At 42.3% G+C, this 22,679-nt stretch overlaps 1 protein-coding gene across 1 annotated transcript in view; it reads right to left on the bottom strand.

The window, feature by feature from the left end:
- The window catches only part of rgs6 (regulator of G protein signaling 6), an 82,347-nt gene extending 63,695 nt beyond the window's left edge, over window positions 1–18,652 (bottom strand). Inside the window, exons 1-4 of the mRNA XM_040125961.1 lie at window positions 18,483–18,652; window positions 14,923–15,010; window positions 13,812–13,862; window positions 13,213–13,647 (exon numbers count right to left, since the gene is read on the bottom strand). Of these exons, the coding sequence (XP_039981895.1) occupies window positions 13,213–13,647; window positions 13,812–13,862; window positions 14,923–15,010; window positions 18,483–18,652 (744 nt within the window). The remainder of the gene's footprint in view (window positions 1–13,212; window positions 13,648–13,811; window positions 13,863–14,922; window positions 15,011–18,482) is intronic.
- Between the last annotated feature and the right edge of the window lie 4,027 nt (window positions 18,653–22,679).

The following is a 22,679-nucleotide window of genomic DNA, read 5'->3' as shown; positions in this document are numbered from 1 at the left end:
ACATTTTATTCAGTTTTTCTAATGTTTAATTCTATTCTGGGAATGTGGTAGAAGACAAATTTCCGCTAAAGTGGATAATAAAGTTGTATCACATTGCGTTATGTTATAAACTGTATTGTAATCAAGACACCGATTCCCTTTCATAAAACATAGACTATTTGGCAAAGCAAATCAGTAGCGTATAAACGAATGAATGCAGCTACTTGCTCTGTTTACCTTGTTCATCATAGCATCTCATCCCTTGAGAGGCTCACAATGAATACATTTTCTTTTGCGCCGTAAACGTGTGCAGCACGTTTCCTGCAAAATCCACCCCGGTGGTTCACAATGTAAAATAAAATGTACATACAGGGCAGTGGTCTTTTGAACTTGTCTTTTTTATGCCTGTGTTTTTGTACTTTATGATGATAACAGGACTGAAAGATTTGTGCTTTAAATATTTATGGATGTAATAAAAGGCTGCATGTGGCCTCTGTGATGCAAATGGCTCACAATACTTAATGGAGACCAACACTGCAGGAATCTGCTCTACTTAGCTCACTATCGTTCTCTGGTGATTGTTATTCATTTCACCTTAAGCTTTGATTAATGCATGAGCCATCTCAGCATCTCGTGTCAATAGTAAGAACCAACGGAAATAAACTGAGGGGAGAAAGATGGAGAGTGAGAATCAGCTGGACAGAGCATAGAGGACGGAAAGCAAACAAGAACTCATCTTGGTTAAAACAGAGGAGAAGAAAGGCGTGCAGCTAAAGATTGATTGAGGCAGGCAGAGTAAGAGACAGAGCAGAATGAAAGGGGACACTAATGGAAAAGCGATGTGTGGTCCTTCTTCCATATCATCCATCAGTTAAGTGTGGGTTATCTTTACCCTTTCCTATGTGTGTGTGTGTGCGCCTGTGTGTGTCAGGGTTTGTGTGTGTCCGTCCACGGTCTTTAATGGACCCAGGGCTACACGGGGAGCGTGCCTGACAAAAGTTCACATTCATTAATCATAACCTGCCACTTGGCGCTGGCAACCTCTGCTAACTCGGTTCCTGACGTCCCTGAGCTCCCCCTCAGGCACTCGAGTAAAGCCCCATTATATCTCATCCACTTCACCCAACACACAATGCTGGCCTGAAATCCGTACAAAATTGGCTTCCACACCGAGCCTCACGCTGTGCGAGGCGTTCTAGTAGCTGGTGTGGGAGAGGTTTCCCAAACGTTTTTGCAACATACTTTGATTCTAAAATTCTAAAACAGCTTCCGGTTGACACACGAAAGTAGCTGTGGTAAAACTCACAGTCTGTTCCTTGAGGAGGGAGAGACCGTTTTTTGATGTTACAAAGTCGATTTAAAGGAATGGTTCACCATTTTGGAGAAAATGTTTATTTTCCTATCAAATGAGAAGATTTATACCACTTTCATGTCTGCGCATTAAGTGTGATGCTGTTAACCCGGGCTCTCTTCAGATGATATGCCTACCGACACCTCTACACGGTCACAAATTAACAATAGCACAAATCACAGAGCCGAACATGCATTTAAAACTAGTGAACCAACGGGTACGGCAATGCTGTAACATAATGGTTGACTATCGTTTTTTTTGTCGCTTTGGGAAGCGGAACCCAGACGGATTTAGGAGGAAATTCCACGGCCATGCAGGAGCAATGCCAGCCGATACAACAAATGGCCTAGAGACAGGCGCAGTCTCAGTCCAACCGGTCATAGCCGTGCAGCCGAGTAATCTAATTTTACTCTCCTATTTATACGCTAGAAATTAATCCAGAAGATTTAACACTTTAAATTAATTAAAGAGTCTGACAGAGGTTTATCTTTTCAGCTACAGTTTCCTTTGCTCAGGGTATTCATAATAATGCCTCAAAATGAATGTGGAGATGATTTATTGATATTCAGAACCTGCACGTAGCACATTTATCCTGTATTTGAAACATATTAAATATTTCGATACCTCTGTAGTCAGGACCATCCCGTCCCAGCTGGAGGACGATAAGAGAGACTGCTTTGAATGGACTGTGCTGTCTCATTATTTTGGCTCCGTCTGCCTGGTTGGCTATTACAAATGACCAAAACAGGTGTCACCACGTTGGGCTGAGGCAGATCCACAAAAGCATTAGCACAATAATGGCTGCAGGTGTATTTATTCACAGTTGAGCTCGACCTTCTCTCCAAATATTAAAAACACTTTTCTGAATAAATTCACTTCCACTTTGTAGAACTCCGCCGTCTCTCTTTCTCACACTCCCTATCTATTCATAATTCTCTCTGAATGTGGGGAGCATGTGTGTGTGGATGTGTGTGTACATGCTGGAGCTCAAATGGTCCATGTGCTGTTGTAGTCCTTTGATGTGGAGGCCTTTGTAATTTTCTGCCAAAATTTGACAAGCGAGGGGAGGTTGTGCTATGTCTCATTACGGCTCCGAAAAACGCCCGCATCATTGTTTTCCTAACAAAACAATATGTTAATCCCTATTACACCGTGAATATCTGTGAGATTAATTAAGGATTGAACAATTTACTCCCAGGACAAGACCAGTGTGTGAACAACAAGGAATTATGGTGCTACAAAACCCAGATAAACAACAAACTGCTCACTTATCGAGTTTTGTTGTCCATACTCATTATTTGCCGTGAGTCACCATTTGCATCATAAATATCTCTCACATACAGTGCACACACACACACACACACACACACACACACACACACACACACACACACACACACACACACACACACACACACTACACCTACATAGAAGGGGATATATTCCAGCTAACAGTTGTGTTCAATAGATGTTGTGAAAAACTATACTTGGATGGATACATATTTTTGTATCTTTAATATATGTGTATTTTTTTATGTGTATATATATTGTTTTTACGCTTGTGACCACAGATTGTTGTTTGTTATCACTGGTGCATTGCTGTGATCCCTTGCTGCAAACCAAATTTCCTCTGGGATAATAATAAATTGAAACTTGTGTAAATATAACATCAAAATAAAATTGCGATGACGTTTTCCCGTGAGATAGAAATGATAATGTTCTTTGGTATCACTTTAGTAGTGTTTTCAAGCTCTTGTAACGCAATTTTCTACTGTCACATTGTGAAAACATTGTATCATAGGCCTTGTATTTTCAGTAGCAGTGGAAGAAGCGCTAACATCATTTACTTGAGCAGTACACACCAGTGTAAAATACGCTATTAAGTAAGTCTTGCATTCAAAATCCTGTTTAAGGTCTAGAAGAATCATCAGCAAAATGAAAGTATCAAAGTCAAACTACTGATTCCCAAACACACCTACGGACTGGCTGCAGTCACTTTACATTCATACGAACCAAGTGTTGACAGAGAAGCAAGGCCAAGTGGGTTCCTCTGACACCTGCTGTCCGACAGAACCAGAGCATGACAAGTACACTGATGCCTCAATAGACTGACAGAACCGACTGGCCTTCTGCTGTCAGACAGGAGTAAACAAGTGAAAGGCCTTACGAGGAACTCAGAAACTGGTCCAGATCAGACTCATTCTAGCGCATCTGGTTGTAAAGTTGTCGGTGTTTGTGTTCTGGCTCCGTTGCTTTGACATTTGGATATAAACTGACACACAGCTGCTCTCAGCGGCTTGTTCCTAGCACTCAAACCAGTGAGAAGAAATTAAAGCTAATCCGACGTTTTCGCGTGTGTCTCAGTCAAACTCTTTAATCACTGACAAGCATCGGAGGTTCAAATCCCATCACTTTAAGCCCGGCTTTACCAAATTAAAAGTAAAACCTCCCATTTTTTTGGCTTAGATCTGGTAAAACATGCAAAAGACTAAAATATCCATTCTTTATGCCAGTTACTCATTGCCAGAGGCTCTCTCGATGTTCACTTTTTGCCAAGAACAAGAAAAAGAAACCGTTAGTTTTATGAGTACATAGTGAATTAAGTATTCTATTCCGAACCTTTACAGCAACCCTGGCTGAAAATGTACACCAATGACTGTATATGAGCAGGATTAGTTAGGACTGGAACTGAGTGATGCCGGAACTCAGTGGGGATTCAGGATGTCGCTATTTCCGCAGGCCCAGGGAATGCTCCTTCCTGGGGAGGGACTGCTGCCACTTCTTCTTTGCCAGCGCCAGATTCTGCAGTAAATACTGACCTCTCTCCTGCACTGATCCGCTACTTCTTAGGATCTACCAAGAATAACACAGTGGGGGCTCATTAGAAAATGTGGTCTAATGTCGTTATCTCAAATGAGATACAAACCCCCACCCATGACCGCATAGATTCATGTTTAAAGATTGTAAAGGAGCACCACAGTAACCGAGACCACGTTACAGTTTTGACAAGATCCATGTTTGCTAACGGATTCCAGGTATGATTTTCCAGCATGAAAGCCAAAACAACAGATGCTGGAGTTTCTCACCAGCAAGTGAATGCAACAGAGGACAAGACGAATTTAAAAATTAATGTACTCTGCAAAAAAGTAGGTCTGATTTTTTGAAGAATAGTTGAGACAGAATATTTGCTGTCGTGTTTAACGACGGTTTACTTAAATTCCATCCACGTCCGTCATCCATGCAAAGAAGTGCAACTCCATACTTCAGGAACACGTCGCCAAACTAGAGCAGGGATCCAATGAAAAACAAAAACGTGATAAGCGCGATGATCCTGCCAGAATCCGGGATTCAAGCTCCCCCAATTAGCCTCTCCCCATCACCTTGATTTGATTAGCCTGCTGCTTTCTACCTACTCTGTTGTGATGAGCTCTCCTCAGATATCTGCAGGCGGCTGCACTGTGATTAGACGTGCTTAGTCATTCACAAAGTGACAAGCAGCACACACACAAACCCACATGCAAAGCATACATGAACACGCGCAGATGAAAACATATCTCGTGCACTCGTGCAAAAGCACAAAACCAGATAAGTGCAGAGTAGGTATATACATGGACACAATATTCCCTTCTCAGCCCAGAATACACTTGGATCTTTTTTTTTTTTTACAGATTATATCAATACAAGGAAACTAATGCACATAAACAGACAGACACTTTAAAGTGGTCACATTGTGAGAGTTTAGCAGATGCAACCACCTACTGTATCATGCACTGTTATGTCCGTATTTTAGGAGGGAATGCCTCTGATTTTTTTTTTTTTTGTTGTTCTGTTCTACATCATCACCGAAATCGCCTGCTCAAAAGACAGATTTTTGATCAAGGTAAATGGAAAAAATCTCGCTTCTTTGCAGCAGGCGATAAAAGGAAGCTGCAAGACTGAAAATCTATTCAGCTGTTCCCGGCTAAAAATGAGTAAAGATGCTCCTACGTGATCACAGTAACAATCTTGAGCCGCAGTATCTGCATGGATACTGATGCCATTAGAGATCAGCAGAAAGCTTTGTGTGAGCTATGATTCATGTTCTTGCTCACCAATGAATTTCTTTGCCGTGTGAAATTGCCCAATAAATATGCGGCGGATTGCAGTGACTAGGCATGACTGGAATTTTATGGTTTATAAAGTGGCTCAAAAGCTCAAAGGCATAAAATAGGTCATCACCTTGTGCAGCCTGCATTTCATGTTAACAATAAACAATACAGTTATTAAATCAGCCCTGAAATGTAACATAAAATCACACTGAATTGTTTTTATTCCTGCATAGACCATTTTAACAATTACCCTCTCTACAGTTATACTGTGATGGGTCTTCAATAGGAGTTCGAACAAACAAAAAAATCATTTAATCTATGAAAATTGTTGATCTGATTTGCCGGTATTTTATTTAAAAACGTATCAGAAGATTCCTTTGCTCGAAAGGAGAACTCTAAAATTTCTCTATAAATGTATGTAAATCCATTTATGCAGTTTTGCCAGTGAAGGTCTTCTTACTTTCAAAGTCACCCTGGAGACTTAAAAGGAGAGGGCAGCCAACATGCGAAACAGCAAATACATGAAACAATTGTATTAATACACAAAGATCCCTTTTTTTCTCAAGACTACTTTGAAATGTTCTGGACATTTGGCGCATGAAAAAAGCAAAACATTATAAGCAAGCACACCGCCTCAGCGGCTGTGAACCGAGTATCCACCAAAACAGCAAACAAAACAAAACAAAAATCTTACTTATGCTCTGGCTCTTCAAAGACTGGCGTGGGGGGGAAAAAATTCACAGACTTTGCAGTTTGAATCTGTAGACTTACAACTGAAGGCCTGTTGCATAATTGCCCCCAAGTTGGATAGAGGGTAACCTCCTTCCCACACCTCCAGTCCCTGTGCCAAGTTAAAATCCTGGTAAGAAAGCAAACATGCTGACCACCAAATCAACACGGTAACAGTGTTTCTGGAATAAAGCTTGTGATGTAAATGAATTTCAAACGATCCTTTACAGTACTGTTACTGAAAAACTATATCTATAATATTAAAAATATCACATTACTGTCACATGTTAGTAAGTCGTCGTTGCTGACCGACACTGGTCTTGGAATGACTATTGTTTCTTCAAGCAAACGATGCTCTGGTTTTCATGCACTGGTCTTCAAACATGACGTTCTCATCCTGCAACAGGGGGTCTCGGGACGGTCCCGTTCAACCAACAACAATCAGTGTTGGTTACTTTTGATGGCAATCCAACCTCCACCGTGATCACCACCACGCCATAATCTTAACCAGATGACTTTGGGATGCCTACAGTTTACCACAGGGGCGACAGATCGTACAATGCTCAAACGAATAATTTTTGAAAAGCCCGTATGGATTGTTTGGGAAAAGGTAGACAGATTGCCTATTAGGACTTGTTGAACTACTCAGATAAATCCTGCCTTTCAAGGCATCTGATGTGCAAATATTGCTCTCTGCAGCACCTGAACACATAAAAAAAAAAAAAAAAAGAGGATTAAGCCGTATTCTACCAAGCAGGTCATTTAAGGCCTTTGCAGCAGAGCAAGGGCAGCATTCAACAAACGTCTGCTATTCAACCTCCCAGCTTTCTTTCAGGGCACGTTCCAGCAGCTCAGAGAAATATGGGAACAGGTATCTGTATAAACAGCTTGTTAAGTAAACAGGTCTGCAGTTCAACAGCTGCTATGGTCAGAGATTGGTGACCAGAGAATAATGAGAGAGGTGCAATATGCTGGAATACACACAAAGCTGTATAAACACACACACAATCGAAGAGCAGCATACACAAATACTCTGCATCCCATTTTTCCAGTCTCTCTCACACACGCGCACACACAAATTTGTAATTCTATCTAGCCCCCCTTACCCTAACGTCAACCATCACAACTAAATGCCCAACACTTACCCTAAAATCCAGTCTTAACCCTCAAACAGCCCTTTAAAGGTGTGTCAGAAAGTGAGGACCGGCCAAAATGGCCTCACTCCAAGGGTCTAAAAGGCAAACCGGTCCTCACAAGGATAGGAATACAAGTACACACACACACACACACACACACACACACACACACACACACACACAATGTTTCTGAGCAGATGTTGGCTGACAGGTTTGAATTCAAGTGAGTCAACACCTTCCACTCCTGTCAATAGCACTGAATCTTCTCACCTTAACATCACCTTCCGTCTGTGTGTGTGTGTGTGTGTGTGTGGGATGCTGACAATGGAAAATATAATCTAGTGGTGAGGGAAAAGAATATTCATTTCTGATACACACATACTGGAGAATAGAATAAAGTAGACTATACTAGACTACAATACTACAAGATTAAAAAAAAGAAAATATTATAATAGGATAGAATAGAATAGCGTAAAATAGAGCAGAAATAAATACATACATTAGCCGCCAAAATTAATTAAAGGAAAGAGGAAAAGGAGAGGGAGGAGCAAAAAAAGGAAAGGAGACAGATATACACCATCTTTTTAGCAGATGAATGGCTCCCTGTAGGCGAGAGGCAACACCTCCCAGCCTTACTGCTCCTCAAGCACTGACCCAGTATCAGCTCTCTTGTTCCACATTCATTTAGACCTCCAACAACTAAAAACTGACCCTGCGTCAGCTACAAGTCGGGGTGTAAAACTAGGAGCTCTTCTCAATCTTCTCGAAACTCCATTATTTTCAAGTGGAGCTTGATACTCTGCATCCCAAAGCTTTGGTAAAGGGTGGATCAGGACCACGATTTGCATCCCCCCCCCCTCTCCTCGTGCTCGTGGACGAGTGATGACTCATCCAGGACGGCTAATGGGAACACAGTCCTGGGCATACATTTTTCATAACAAAGCAACCTTTCGTGTAACAGGAAATGTTGTGAATCAGTGGCTCATCTTTTACCAGCGAGCCTTGTTTTGATGCAGAAAGCTTAATGGATAGCGGAAATTTCGTAATTTCATTGGAAATCTGTTTTTAGAATAAGTAACGCCTAACTGAGGCGCGGAATCACTATGGCCTGCGTTCAAATGCTTGGTTATGGATGCACACAAATGAACTGGTGCACAATAGTAGGTGCGTTCCTCCATTTTCATCTGCAGTTTAAAACGTGTCTGACCTTGGCTCACAGTAAACAGTAAAGACACCTTGTCCCGCACTAAACATGTTCATTCACACAATGGAAATGTAGCAAATTCCCATTTTCTCTGGAACGTTTCAAAAGTTTGCTCATAGTAAAATCCATCTGGTACCTGTCCAACGTTCCATTTGTTTTTCCGTCTGTTTTCTGTGCTAATTCTGCTGGATGGGATGTGGGGCCCGTACCACTGAACACCCTGCTGGTCACTCACAACACACACGTCACTGTAAAAGGTAGACAGGTGATGTGTGTGTGGTTTGTGTGAGTAACCACTAAAATATGTCTCTCTTTGGTTTATAATGTTAAGTAAATTATTACAGTTATGTAGCTTTGATTTATATCATATAAACTTAAATAAAGCAGCTTCTCCTGATTGGATCATCTGAATTATATCAGCCACATCTACTCACTCGTCTGGGTTTATTGTGTTGTAACTCTTTTCCACCTAAAATTTGACCTCTCTCCTCTCCTTTTTTCCCCATTTTTTGTGGGGAAAAATTGCTTTTCAGGAGAATCCAGTGTCAGCTTAAGCATATGGGTTGCATAAAAGAGCTTGCAAATATAAGAAAAAATGTATAGAATATATTAAATAATTGACTAACATATCAAAAACTTTGATTTAAGTCACTAGCGACTTGTATGATGCCTCTCAAAAATTGTATAAAGGCTAAAAAGCAGAAAAAAATGGATGGATGGATGGTTTGCGTGAATAAAAGCCTGTTGAAAACTGAAACCTCTTCACATCTCTCCATCTTTCTACATTTCAAAAACATATCGTTGTTCAGCTGTGGTAACACGTCCTAACGATTCATACTTTCTCTCTTCATCTTTTCTTCAAACCAACTTCATACTCTTCATCTGTTGTCAACTTGTTCTCCTCTTTACCTAGTTTTTTTATTTTATTTCTGCCTCCCTCTTGCTTTCTCTCTCTGCACCTCCCTCGCCGACCTGCATCAGAAACTCATTTATCAAAGCCGGCACTGGCTGTTGGCGTCCTGCAGTTCCTGCTGCACCTCCAGCCTCTTTCGACAGATGCAGATTTTCAAAGCCTGATTTACTATAGATATTGACTGTGAGTTTGCCAGTAGCATATATTTTGTGCCAGTTATCAATATTTAAATTTTCCCTTAATGCCCTTCAAACTCTATTTTTTCTTTTCACTGTGGAAATGCCAATGCAAACAGATAATGGATGCTGTCCATTGAAATCAAGGTTGAAACACACTTTAGGCGGATTAATTTCTCTTTAATTCTTTGAGGGCACTGTAAAATTCTCTCCCCAGTGGAAAAAAAAACGCTGAGGACAAAGGTCAGTGGATGTGTGCTCTGACTCATAACTGAGAAATCAATACACCAAATTCATCAGATTCAGATTATCAATAAAACAATGAACTAAAATTACACATCTTAGCAGAGAATGTCCACTTCTTACAGTTACTGAGTTTTTCACCTCGTGTGTGTGTGTGTGTGTGTCTTTGTGTACACATGCAGTCTCAGTTTTCAGTGACCCAAAAAAACACATGTATTTTAACAGCAAATGTACTGTTGTTTCTAATTACCCCAGACACAGAACTGAAAAACTACAGGGTTTGACAACATCATTTTTCCAAACATGAGCCTTGGGTGTGTTTGTATGTTTGTTTGTGTTCTTTGCCTGGACCATTTTTTTCTTTTTGAGACTTAAGCCTTGAGTGTGGGGACATTTTTGGAAAGTGAAGGCGTTTTTTTTTTTTTTCCTGGTCCCCACCTCTTCGAAGACCTGTTTGAGGGTTAAGGCTTGGTTAAAGGGTTAGGGGTAGAATTAGATCCAGTTTAAGGTTGGGATTAGGCATCTCGTTGTCATGCTTGAGGGTTGGTGGCAAGGGAGTGAATTTCCTCACAATAAATCCAGAAAACTGGCTAGATTTAGGTTTAGGTTGGGAATAAGCACAAAAGCCACAGCAGGTATAGTGTAAGTACACATCAGCAGCACAAGAGTCACTCACTTTGCATTCGGGAGGGAAGGTCATTGGAAAGTAGCTGCGCTGTCGTAATTTTCTAAAGTCGGGAACACACCAGCCACAATGAGCAACCAAAACACCAGCACCAGTCACAGTCGCACAAAAATTTACTCAGCAGACAACAACTCACTTGTATCTGCTGTTGCTGGTTGTTTCTTTCAGTTCGCCTCTCGGGAGATTTGTCCGTGAGGTCGCATCTAAATCGTTCAGGTGGTATGATGCCGCAAGAATGTCGCACGGCATTAATCAGAAAGGCCCCTTCTATTTCCCACTATTGTGGAAAAATAGAGTGCCATTATTTACTCCACTCACCGCTACTGGCAGCGGCTGTGGTCACCTCACGTACATACAGGCATTATTTGCCACAATAATTTGAAACAGTGGAGCCTTTTGGCTGAACGGCAAAACGTCTTCAATCGAAACTCTAGTCCAGTGATTTGGATTCAGCTTTTTCAAGACACAGGCAAAAGTTTTACGCTCCCAACTTCCCCACTCAGAACACACACCAAGGCAACGCACAAGGCACAGAGTCCAACACGAGCTAATAGTTCGAGGTGAAGCTCTGCAGCGTAGTGATTAAGTTTTAGCTAGAAGAACAAATCCCACCAGGAGGCTCTACCTGAGGCCGCTCTGCCTTTATTGTCGCTGCTGCAGTGGGCTCATAAAATTCATTCCTACTCTAACATGTTATAAAATGCAAATTTATCAATCGTGTCTACTGCCGGTAGATAGACTGCTTTCGGTCTGTGTGAACTGCAGTTCGCAGGCTGCAGTTACAGAGTGTACGAGCGTTTTCCCTCAGAGAAAAGTGAACAAACGTTATTTCAGCCAGATTCTGCCTGTAGTTCAGACATGCCAGCCCTCTGACATAGGGAAAAAAGTTTCAAATTCTCCCAGATATTTCTTTAACTTAATGTCACTGTCTTTTAATCTTTGTCTCGGAAAAATGTGTGTTTTTACCGACATGACTCATAAGTAAGTGTGCGGACTCGCTGCCTGCTGGTAAGCAATGCCGACCCAAAGACCACGCTCTTGGCCTGGTGCCACCCCATACTGAGCACAGGAATACCACCACTCTCCTCCCTGCTGCTTCTCAGACTCGCAGAGCATCAGGGCACCATGCAAAACCCCGTTCACCAACCCACAGTTCATTTATCATGATAAAACACTGCAGGGGGGTGATGTCTATATTCACACATCCCTGCATTCGTTCCCAGGCCCAGATCATTTAAGAGAAAGGGAGATTGCTTTTGGAATAGAATCCTTTAATGGCCTCGCGTTTTATTCAGTTTTAGATTATATATATATTGAGAAGCGATATTGATTCCTGCAGGAGAAACAGTATATTCTTTTTTCCCCTTCCACAATGAGGTCAAAGGTCAGAGCCAGTCACAAAACAATAGCTTCAGAGCGGAGATTTGGTCAGCAATATCAAAACAGGGATACCCACACCCTGCCATAATGTGGGTAATCCCTGCTACAAGTGGCTAAAAATTCCACTGTCCTGAAGGTTTTTGTTGATTCCTGGTAGTTAATGAGCCAGATGTTTTGTCTACGTGAGACCATATGCGGCTCAGAACGTGTCTTGCATACCACTGCTATGGTTTATTCTCTCAATACTTAGCCCACTTTACTCATGAACCCCACCCCGCTTGTCACTGCTTTCCCTTTCCCTCCCAGGATTGAAAGAGTTTGCCTTTACCGACCAAGAGAATCATGTCGGAAGCTTTGTTTTGAAATCCCTCTTTCACTCCTTCCACCGTCTGTCTGGAAAACCCCGAAAAGCTTCAGCTCAGTTTGCATTCTTCAGGACACACAGCTTCTTTACTGTTTTGCACCGTAAAGCAATCCGGCAGATTTACGGACACATTTGGCCCGACAGCTCGAAACGGGAAATGCAGTGCATGTATTCTGTAGGAATAGCCACACTGGCATCGTAACACAGTCATTTCGTCTGGGTTGTTGATTTTGAAACGTTACAGTTTCTTTCCCTGTGGTCGTATTATACATAGAAAACAATCCTAATACTTTAACATCTTCTGCCACTCCTACCTACACCGCCCTAATAACACACCGAACAAATCTTCTAACACTGGATCATCAAAACATTAATACACTTGCTAAATGTTGAATGTATACTTGTGTATTCCGATTTCTGAGACGTATCTCTGAGGTAGACTGACAGCTAAGCCAGCAGAACATACAGTGCACTGAAGCACTTACCACTGGCCTCAGAAAGAATTGAGACCCCTTCACTTTTTGCACACTTTGTGCTGTAGATTTAATTATATCTGGATAAAACTGTCATTTTCGCTCATCAATCCAAACATAATAACCCACAATGACAAAGTGACATCTTTTTAAAAAATTTTTTCAAATTCATTAACAATCAAAAGCTGAAATCTCTCATTTAAAAAAGTATTCAGACCCTAAATTCAGTACTTTGTAGAAGCCGCTATGGCGGCAATTACAGACCAAAAAGTTTCTCTCAAGTATTTATTAATTATTAAACACTTATCTCATATCAAGTTTTCATTGTGATGCTCGTTTCTGTTTTAAATAGTGAAGTGAAAAGAGGGACAAGGCACAACTGATCACCGAGGCCAACAATATTCCTGGCTCAAACTGTGAACCCTCGGCAGCACCACAAACTCTGTCAATTCGTCACTAAAGTGAAGCTTGGGGTTTATCTTTGCTATTACCTTTCTGTAGACAATCATGTTGGGGGAGTTGTCGTCCGGGTCAACGCTGCTCATGGACCTTATGGACAGCAGAGGTCGGGTCGGGGTCGTCTGGACGCTCTCCTTTGGCTCTTCAGACCCTTCATTGGGCTCTGTGGCCTCCACTGGACTCGGCTGCTGCTGCTGCTGCTGCTGCTGCTGCTGCTCCTGCTGCTGCTCCTCCTGCTGCTCCTCCTGCTGCTCCTCCTGCTGCTGCTGCTGCTGCTGTTCCTGCTGCTGCTCCTGCTCCTGCTCCTGCTCATGCTCCTGCTGTTGCTCCTGCTCATGCTCCTGCTGTTGCTCCTGCTGTTGCTCCTGCTGTTGCTCCTGCTCCTGCTGTTGCTCCTGCTCATGCTCCTGCTGTTGCTCCTGCTCCTGCTGTTGCTCCTGCTCATGCTCTTGCTGCTGCTGCTGCTCCTGCTCATGCTCCTGCTGCTGCTCCTGCTGCTGCAGCTCCTGCAGCTCCTGCAGCTCCTGCAGCTCCTGCTTCTGCTGAGGTGCCTCAGCCATCATTACAGTCTCTCCTTCCGTCTTCACCTCCTGCGTTAAGGTATCCTCTCTTCTTTATGTCAGACTCTCACTTCCTCCTTCTTTATGTCCTCCTGTGCTCTCTCACAAGTGGCCAGCTGCTGCTGAAGGGAGAGAGAGAGAGAGAGAGATGAATTAGACAGTACAACTCACCACTAGGCTCCTGTCTCTCAACTCTCTGTCTTTCTCTTGTCTTGTGTCAGCAGGCACAGGATGGATGGGGGGAAAAAAAGGCACCATAAATTCTCCTAGCTTTCTCTGTTATCTCTTCTCTGCAATTCCTCCCAGTCCACTGTCACATGAGATCGAACTTAACAGGAGAATAGAAGACATCAAGTTTAGGTTTTGCTATGTTTGTCCCTGCAGCATCTTTCTTTTAGTCACTCATCTCAAGAATTTATAGGATGTTGCATTTCCTGTCAAACAACATACAGGAAGACTCGTCATGTTTTGCAAACCGTTGTTTTGAAAGGAGAAAAATAAGAATGTGCTTCTTTATTCAACAATTTATGTTGTCCAAATCTTTTATATATGAGATACAATGCCAAAGAATGAAATCTTCCAGATCACTTCTATTCTTATTTTCAACCTAATTCGCAGATTCACTCGTACTCGGCCGGGCAGTCATCTAATCTTGGTCAACCCAACCAAATTTCTTACTTGATTGAAATGAAATGGAGTTGCTCCCAACTGCGATTGCAAACTTCACAAAGAAACTGTAAATTTTATCCAGATGAATATTGTAGTGGTTTACAAATTGCAAAGGTGTCTTTCTTTTGTAGTTTAATTATTACTTACAAAATATAATCAGGTGGAATCTAACACCTTGTACGCTTACATCTAAAATCAATTCAAATTAACTGAATTGAATTAATTGTATTGTCTCATATCAACAGCATCTCGATTTATATAATTAATTTTACAAGACATATATTCTTCAGTTTTATTTCACTTTAAATGATTTATCATTGCTGTCAACTTCCTTTTGTGTGAAACAGTTCAGCGGCTCACGAGGATTCAAGTTTTCTGGAAATCTCAGGGGATACAGTGTGTGAGAATGATTTATGACTTTGTGGTACAACTGTGATAAAGACTGAACTGAAGCCCAGTCAAGTTGGTTGAATTTCTAATCAGTACTTTCTGCCTCGAACGTTGTCCTCCTACCCTCTCAAATGGCGCCCTGCTCTCTTGTTTCCGGGCAATAAAGTGAACACTTTTGACGAGATCCACATACTCACACTGAAATGTGAAGCTGCAAGGAGGCCAGGACAGTTAAAGTTAGTGTAGAAAAGAAGCCTCTGCGCACTTACGTCCATTGCAAGCAGTTCAAGATAAAGACTTGTCAGAGGCAAATGTTTGACAAAAAGGAATCCCAGGGGTTTTTTTCAACTTCAGGTAAAGCACACCTGTGCTTGTCATGTGACATGCAAGTGGACATTGGAAAAGCAGTTCACAACTGTACTTAAACTCCATAGAAACTGTACAGGTACAACCTATCGCAAATACTGAAGATAAATCAATGCAAGGAAAAAAATAAATAAATAAAAAAAATCAGGAAACAAAAAAGTTTAATAAACAGAAGAAAATACAGCAGCAAAATATCATTATGTGAAGTAAAAACTTCAAATAGACCAGTAAACTACATATTTCCTGTGGCTCATATCAAAAATTCACATTTAAACCAAATGGATTTAAGGAAGCTAATGTTTGTATCCAATAAAGCGCTCTTTGAAAAAAGTATCTTTTTTTTAGTTGTACTTGCTCAGTACCAGGGCTAGATTAACCAGCTAGGGGGCTCCAGGGCAAAAAGGAGCTGTTCAGTCTCTCCCTCTCTAAGTGCAATCTGATTAAAGATATATTAATTTAGGAATATGCACCGTGTAAGCAGAATATCAGCTAAAATAATGAAGGTCTCAAGGCTACATTTTGAGGTCTGTCACGGCCTCGAGATCGGGTAATTGTGCGGAACCCATGTAAAGCCCCTTATTGTGTCAGTTAGTATTGCATTGTATTGGTGCATATTCCCATATTCGGCAACAAAGTTACAATTAATCTTATTTCCACAGACCAATTGCTGCACAGTGAACCCAGGGCTTTTGGGGGCCCACGGAGGTCTGGAGCCCCACTCAGTTGGCAATCCAGCCTGGTGAAAACCCAGGAAGCGAAGAAAAGAAACAATGTGAAGCCTTGAAGTGATTAGCGGGAGGATAATTAAGATGTCTAGGTTTTTTTTTCTCAATGGACTTTTATATTAAAGAAATAGTTCAACAATTTGGGAAATATGCTTCCTTTGCACTGAAGCCAATATGGAAAATATGAAGCTACAGCCAGCAGCCAGTTAGCTTAGCTTAGCACAAAGACTGAAAACAGGGGGAAAAAGTATACTAGTGCCTGGCGGTACACGAGCTCCTCTAAAACCACAAATTGCAGAATAGGAGCTGGAATTAGGAGGCAGTTAGCTTAGCTTAGCATAAAGGGTGGAAAGAGTGGGAAACAGCTAGCCTAGCTCTTTCCAAAGTTCATATAACCACCTACCAGCACCTCCAAAGCTCACTAGCTCACTTCAAAATTACTGATTTATTCCTTTAAACTGTGTGGGGTTTTTCTCCCTATGCCGCTTATCACAGTTATTCTACAAGACACTGTTTTATTATTTAAGCTGACGGCTAGTGCACATGACAAATCAATGCTGAACTTCTGGATGGCTGCACACACAATGTGTTCCAGTTTTCAGTGCTAACTTCTGCTGCTGGTTGGCTGTGAAGTGTAAGCACAGCATCATTTGTTTCTGTGTGGATGCAGATGGCGAGTGTGTTTTAGTGCGTGTGTGTGTGTGTGTGTGTGTGTGTCTCTTTGCTATTGGCACAGTCATTTAGCTCCATGTCAACCAGCTCTTTTGATCAATACTCTCATCAGCCAGCTGTTTGTGTGTGTCTGAGTTTGCGAGCAAACATACAAACCCAGTGTGCATGCTTTAGCCTCAGGGAGCTGCTGCATGTGAAGGAGAGAACATGCAGCACATGTTGGAAAATCTAAATGGGACAAGCATTTAAATGCATTTCATTATGGATGTACCATCTGTTTGACAGGTATTTCAGACCTAAGTCACGCTGAACAGAAATGCCTGATTTGTTTCCCAGCAATGCTCAAGTTGCACAATCCCGTTGCTCCATGTCTGGAAACATACGGAGCCCTGCTGGCTCTGGGTCCATACCTCCAACACTGGCTCTGACTCTTGATTTTGCATAAAAATGAAATTTTCAGGTTGAATACGCTTGTCTGATCAACCTAGATCACACAGTGATTTAGTGATTCAGAGAGAGGTCTCACCCTGTTTTAGATTGCGTAGTCACACTAATTGCCTTAAAGAAGCTCTGGTGTCAGGTGTGGTCACCTCAAGAGAAAAGCACGACACACATTCGATGTGGTACCCCATCTATCAATCTAGTAGATGAATTTTAATATGGAGAAGAGAGAAAGCTTCCCCATGTTTACTGTTGTATTGGATGCTGAACAGGGCAACAAGAAAGAACGGGTCAACCAATGATTCACAGAGAATGAGACGACACCTGCAAACATTCTGTAGAATTTAAAATGTAAAAAAGGCTAAATGATTATGTATATATATATATATATATATATATACACACACATATTTATACCAAGGGCTGAAAGAGGAGCTAGAAAAGATGTGGGGAGTGAAGGCAACAGTGGTGCCAGTGGTAATTGGAGCACTGGGCTGTGGCTGTGACATATATACATATATATATACATACATACATACATACATACATACATATGTATATACATAAATATACACATACATACACATATATACATATATATTTATGCTAATACTTCGCTATAGAATCCACCATACACCCAGCTTTAGGAAATCAAGTGATGACTGAAGGAAGAATATGACATTTATTTTTTCATGAGAAATTATTCTACTTGAGTACACTTAGAGCTGAAAATATCTCGTGCCACCTTTTTTCTTCTAATCACATGCTGTCATAACAAGGAGAAGATGCAGAGTGAAACTTGTCATTGCTTCTAAAGTCTCTGCAATTGTTTTCCCTCTGGACCCTCCGCTGTGCAACACACACCCGGCGTTTTCTTCACCACCCAAACCTCTACGCTCCAGGCACCACTGGATGAGGATGTCTGCACTATAAAGGACACCCTAAATTCAGCAGCCAGCCATCTTTATGCACAGGGAGGCATAATGATAAAGGCTCTCTTGCGAAAAAAAAAAGGAATAATCAAATAAAATCCAAAACTGTGTGTGAGACACCAGTCGCTGGGCTCAAATTTTGTGTAAGTAAGTAAGTTTTAACTCCATGATTTGATGAAAAGAATGCTGAATAGTTTTAATTTGTCACATTTATTCTCATTTTGACCAAATTGAATCAAGGATAACTTCAGTGAAAAGTCGGATTTCCATGCTCCTCTCGCTCACACATCGATTTACTATTCTGCACGATATACTGGACAAACTCCACTCACCCAAAACCACAAAGAGGTCCAGGGACCCGTATCAACCCGATAAACTGTAACTGGGAGTTTTTCAAAGACAAAATCCTTTAGCAAATGGAGAGCAGAGTGTGTTTGATAAATGATCCCAAAAATTATTACCCCACGTGGCAAAAAGTAACAAAGTATGTGGATATTACATTAGACTACATCTGTTATTGTAGGACATTTCATTCCAAAACCACAACCTGTTATATTTACTGCTGCAACAGTCTGGACTCTTCAGGAAAGGTTTTTCCAGATTTTGGGACCCGCAGGTGCTGCAGCAAAGGTCGACCACCGGTGTTGGGATGACGGAGCCTGACTCACAGCTCATCCCGTGAGCACGGGGTCGAGGCTGCAGTTCTTCCGGGACCATCTGGGAAAACACTTCTTTGTGGATCTTGCTCTGTCATGGTGAAACAGCAAAGGGCCTTCACCCAACGGCTGCCGCAAAGCTGGAGTCCGTCTATTCAATACACGCTAAATATCGCCGCCCTGTTTGCTGGAGCATTGAGATTTACCCTAATTGGCACCAGAAACCATGAATGACAGACCAAGACCAAAAATACGCATCAGTGAGAATGCAGGGGTGTTCCCATACTTTTGGCAATAATGTTTTAGTCTCGGCAGAGAGCACAAGGCAAGGCAGCCCATGTATGAAATAGAACCAGGTCACAGGTTATTATCCAATAAAATTTAAAACCCACAAAAAAAAAAAAACCCACAATAACTTAGAAAACATCTGGATGTGGTGGTATTTGCCAGGATGAAGCTCAAATCTCCAACATACTATGAGTTTGGAGAGTGCAGGTTCGATGGATGGTGGTGTCACACATCTACATAAGAGCAAAGAAAGCACAGATCTCTCTCTCTCTCCCCAACAGATGTCTTTGCTCTCTCTATCCTCGCAGGACCGCTCCACTCCCCAAACGGACAGAGCCGGCGGCGCTGCAGCCCAATTTAGACTCTCTCTTTTTTACACACACACACACACACACACACACACACACACACACACACACACACACACACACACACACACACACACAGTCACTCGAAGTTGCTTTTCATCGGCCCAGTTGCAGACAGTAGCGCGTACGCTTCCACCAAACGCCCGTGTGAAGGGAGACACTGCACCCCGAGCCGCCGGACTGTGCACACCGCGCCACATGCAAACGTCCGCCGGTGTCCCTTCGAGTGTCACTCAACCAACCAGCCGAGTGCCCGCTCCCTTCAGTCACAGGTGGGATCAACATCATCTGTCTGGTCCGCGCACACACACACACACACACACGCACACACACACGCAACGTCCTGACCGGCACTGTCAGATTAACATGGCAACACTGATCATTGACACTGTGGAGCACGTTACAGCGCAACAGAAATTCAAGCTTGTTTACACATCTTCGTGCGGCCGCTCTCCCTGCCTCCGTGTATCCATTCATCAACCCGCTCCCTCTTTCGTCCCATCTCCTTTCACCTCGTCCTCTTCGCCCCCTCCATCCCTCCTCCTTACCTCACCGCCGGCCTCTCTCCCGCTCGGAGCCGCGAAGCCGAAGAAGCGGCTTCACCGACCGACCCACCAAAGCGCTGCACAGTCAGGGGGGGGAGAGAGAGACAGAGAGAGAGAGGGAGAGAGAGAGAGAGAGAGAGAGAGAGAGAGGTGGAACAGCTGTAGAGAGAGAGAGAGAGAGAGTGAGCGAGGAAAGGATGCAGGATCAGAAGCAGCTACTGCTCTCTCTCTCCCACTAACATACCACTCGTCCCTGGTTTGAGACAGTGTGCGTTTATTCTTGCATTGACCTCTTGCAGGGTCAGAGGTTGATATTGTACTTGACCGGCAGGAAGTCTCAAACTAAACCAAACAGGACGAGAAAGCTGCAATTCAATGAATGGAAACCCTAAAACACAAAAAAAAAAAAAAAAATGACATGCAACTTTGCAACCATGCAGCTATGAACCTCGGGGGGCCACTGGGGGTCCGGGGCTCTGGGGCATTTGCCCACTTTGCTTGGTTGATAATCCAGCCGGACATTCAGGTACTAAATGCTGGTAAACCATTAAAATTTAGGGTTAAGTCTTAAAGTTTTTTTTTTTTTTTAGTTTTAGGTTTTTTTTTCTTAAATTTTAATTTGTAGTCTTAGTTTTTTTTTTTTGGTGTGGAACGGGGTCAGGAACGTAGTGGTTGTGGTTATGGTTGAGGTTAGGACAAGTTCCCAGGAAGTACAGTAAGTTAATGAAATGTCAAGGTAAGTCAATCTTTTTTTTTTATATGGCCCAAAATCCAAAATGACACATTTGCCCAAAAAAACGCTTCACAATCTACACAACATATGACCCTCTGTCCATAGACTCTCGATCCGGATAAGGAAAACCCACCAAAAACCCTTGTTACGGGGGGAAAAAAAGGGAAAAAACCTCAGGATGAGCACATCACAGTCACAACTTGTGCAAGCTCATTTTGAAATCCAGAGTTTGTCACATACGGCAGTGCCCACACAGGATTAAAAAAAAAAAAAACATACGGAAACAAAAACCACAAAATGAAAACGTGCATGCGACTGTTTTAGTGTCTAACTGTCTTTAACCTCCTCATAGTTCAGCCATGCTGGAGAGAGAGGCTTCGTATAATTTAAACTACACCAAACACACAACTAAGCATGAATGACAATAATATAGACACACCTCTATGTAAAAAAGTATATACACTACATTGACTTAGATTATTAGATTCACCTGTGCTTATCCTGATATCTAAGTGTGAAAAATGTCGATTAAAAGTTGTATTTTTAACAGATGTGTTTAATTATGTTGAAGTTGCATAATTTTTGGTGAATTATAATGTACAGGTTTCAAACGCCGGGGTCTCAGATCAAATCTGAGTGGTCACAAGATGATTAAAAAGTTGTTTTTTTTAAAAAGAAAGAAAGTGCATTTCATGCTATTCACAATTTTGTTTATTTTCTCTGTCTTTCTGCTAAAATGTTTCTATTTTCTTGTCAAACACTGGATACTCTCAACTTCTTAGGCTTAGAAATTCACAAAAGTCCCCGAAAAGTTGTGAATCTCTACACTATTCTTTACACGGGGCCTTGTGTTTTTTTTGTGTAACTTTACTTACAAGCTGACGTTGTGAGCTAACAGCATCGTAGTGACGGCCGAGAAATACAGAACGCTTAAGTATACAGCGGCCACACAGGCCCTTTTGTGCCTGCACTCTCAGGACACTGCAGCAATGCTGGATTCTGAAAACACATGTTTTGACATTAAATTTATCCGCCGACGGCGAACTTTTTCCATTTTTGCTTCAGCCTGGGCAGATGCCCAGGACTACAGTCCGGCCTCTTTGCCAGATTGTAGAACTGATTAAACTGACAACCCTCCAATCATAAACCCGCTGTTCAAACAATCAAGCCACCAGCATAACGGTGTAGAGCCTGAGAGTGTTCAAGTGCTTTATATGACCTTTTGTCACTGTGTTCCCCTCCTGTTGGAATACAATTACCATGTGTGTCTTTTTGTGTGGTTTTTCACACACGAAACTCTGTGCTCCCACCCTCTTATCTCACCTCTTCAGGCGAGGGCGTGACAGACAGTTGGAGTTGACAGAAAATGGGGTAACTGTATTGCATCACATTTGGTCCTTGCCTCAGGGTATTGAGGGGTTGAAACCTAATGGTGCCTCCCACTGCAGGTGAGAATCATGATTTTTATTTCTCAAACCCCGCGTCTGATTTGAGTAGCGACCCTGAGGCAAACACTGACGGTGTCTCCGCACTTATTTCCTGTTAACAGGCTGCCTTTGTCAGGGTCACAGTTATTGCAGAATTTTATTATGGAGGGCACCGATCCCCTCGTCAAGCTGATTTTTATCATGGATGGATGGATGGGAAGACGTCCCGTTTTCCTGGTGTTGAAAATGAAAGAATACTCGGGATTGCGCCACGGTATGTTGTGCTTATTTTCACCAGTGTTTTTGCGGATGTATGAATGAGGGGCAAACCTTGAGCATGCTCTCTCTTTTGCGCAACACCTTCACGGTATTACACCTTGTGCATACTACACTTCATTACTCAACGCACTAGCGGCTCCACATGGAAATGGGAGGTAACTGCGCGAACACTCTGGGATGGATTAAAGAGCCGAAGTGTCCTTTAACTTTGAGCTCGTCACGTCGTGTGAGTGGAGAACCGACCGCTGCCAAGAACAGAGTTATGTTTTAGCATTTAAAGTGGATCTAACTTCTGGATGATGTTTGCCAGGGGTTGCTTTTAGGACAAGTTCGAGCAGGAAGACAATTTTCATTCAATTTTACCATCTCCCTGGGGCTCCACGTCTCGGTTGTTCTCCAATGATTTCACTGGGTCTCCCATCACCCAATGATTATTTCACCTAAAAAG

This window comes from Xiphias gladius, chromosome 4 (assembly GCF_016859285.1).
Source record: "Xiphias gladius isolate SHS-SW01 ecotype Sanya breed wild chromosome 4, ASM1685928v1, whole genome shotgun sequence".
NCBI classification, from domain to species: Eukaryota; Metazoa; Chordata; class Actinopteri; order Istiophoriformes; family Xiphiidae; genus Xiphias; species Xiphias gladius.
The sequence above is the reverse complement of the archived record's forward strand: the minus strand, read 5'-3'. Positions and strand labels throughout refer to the sequence as shown.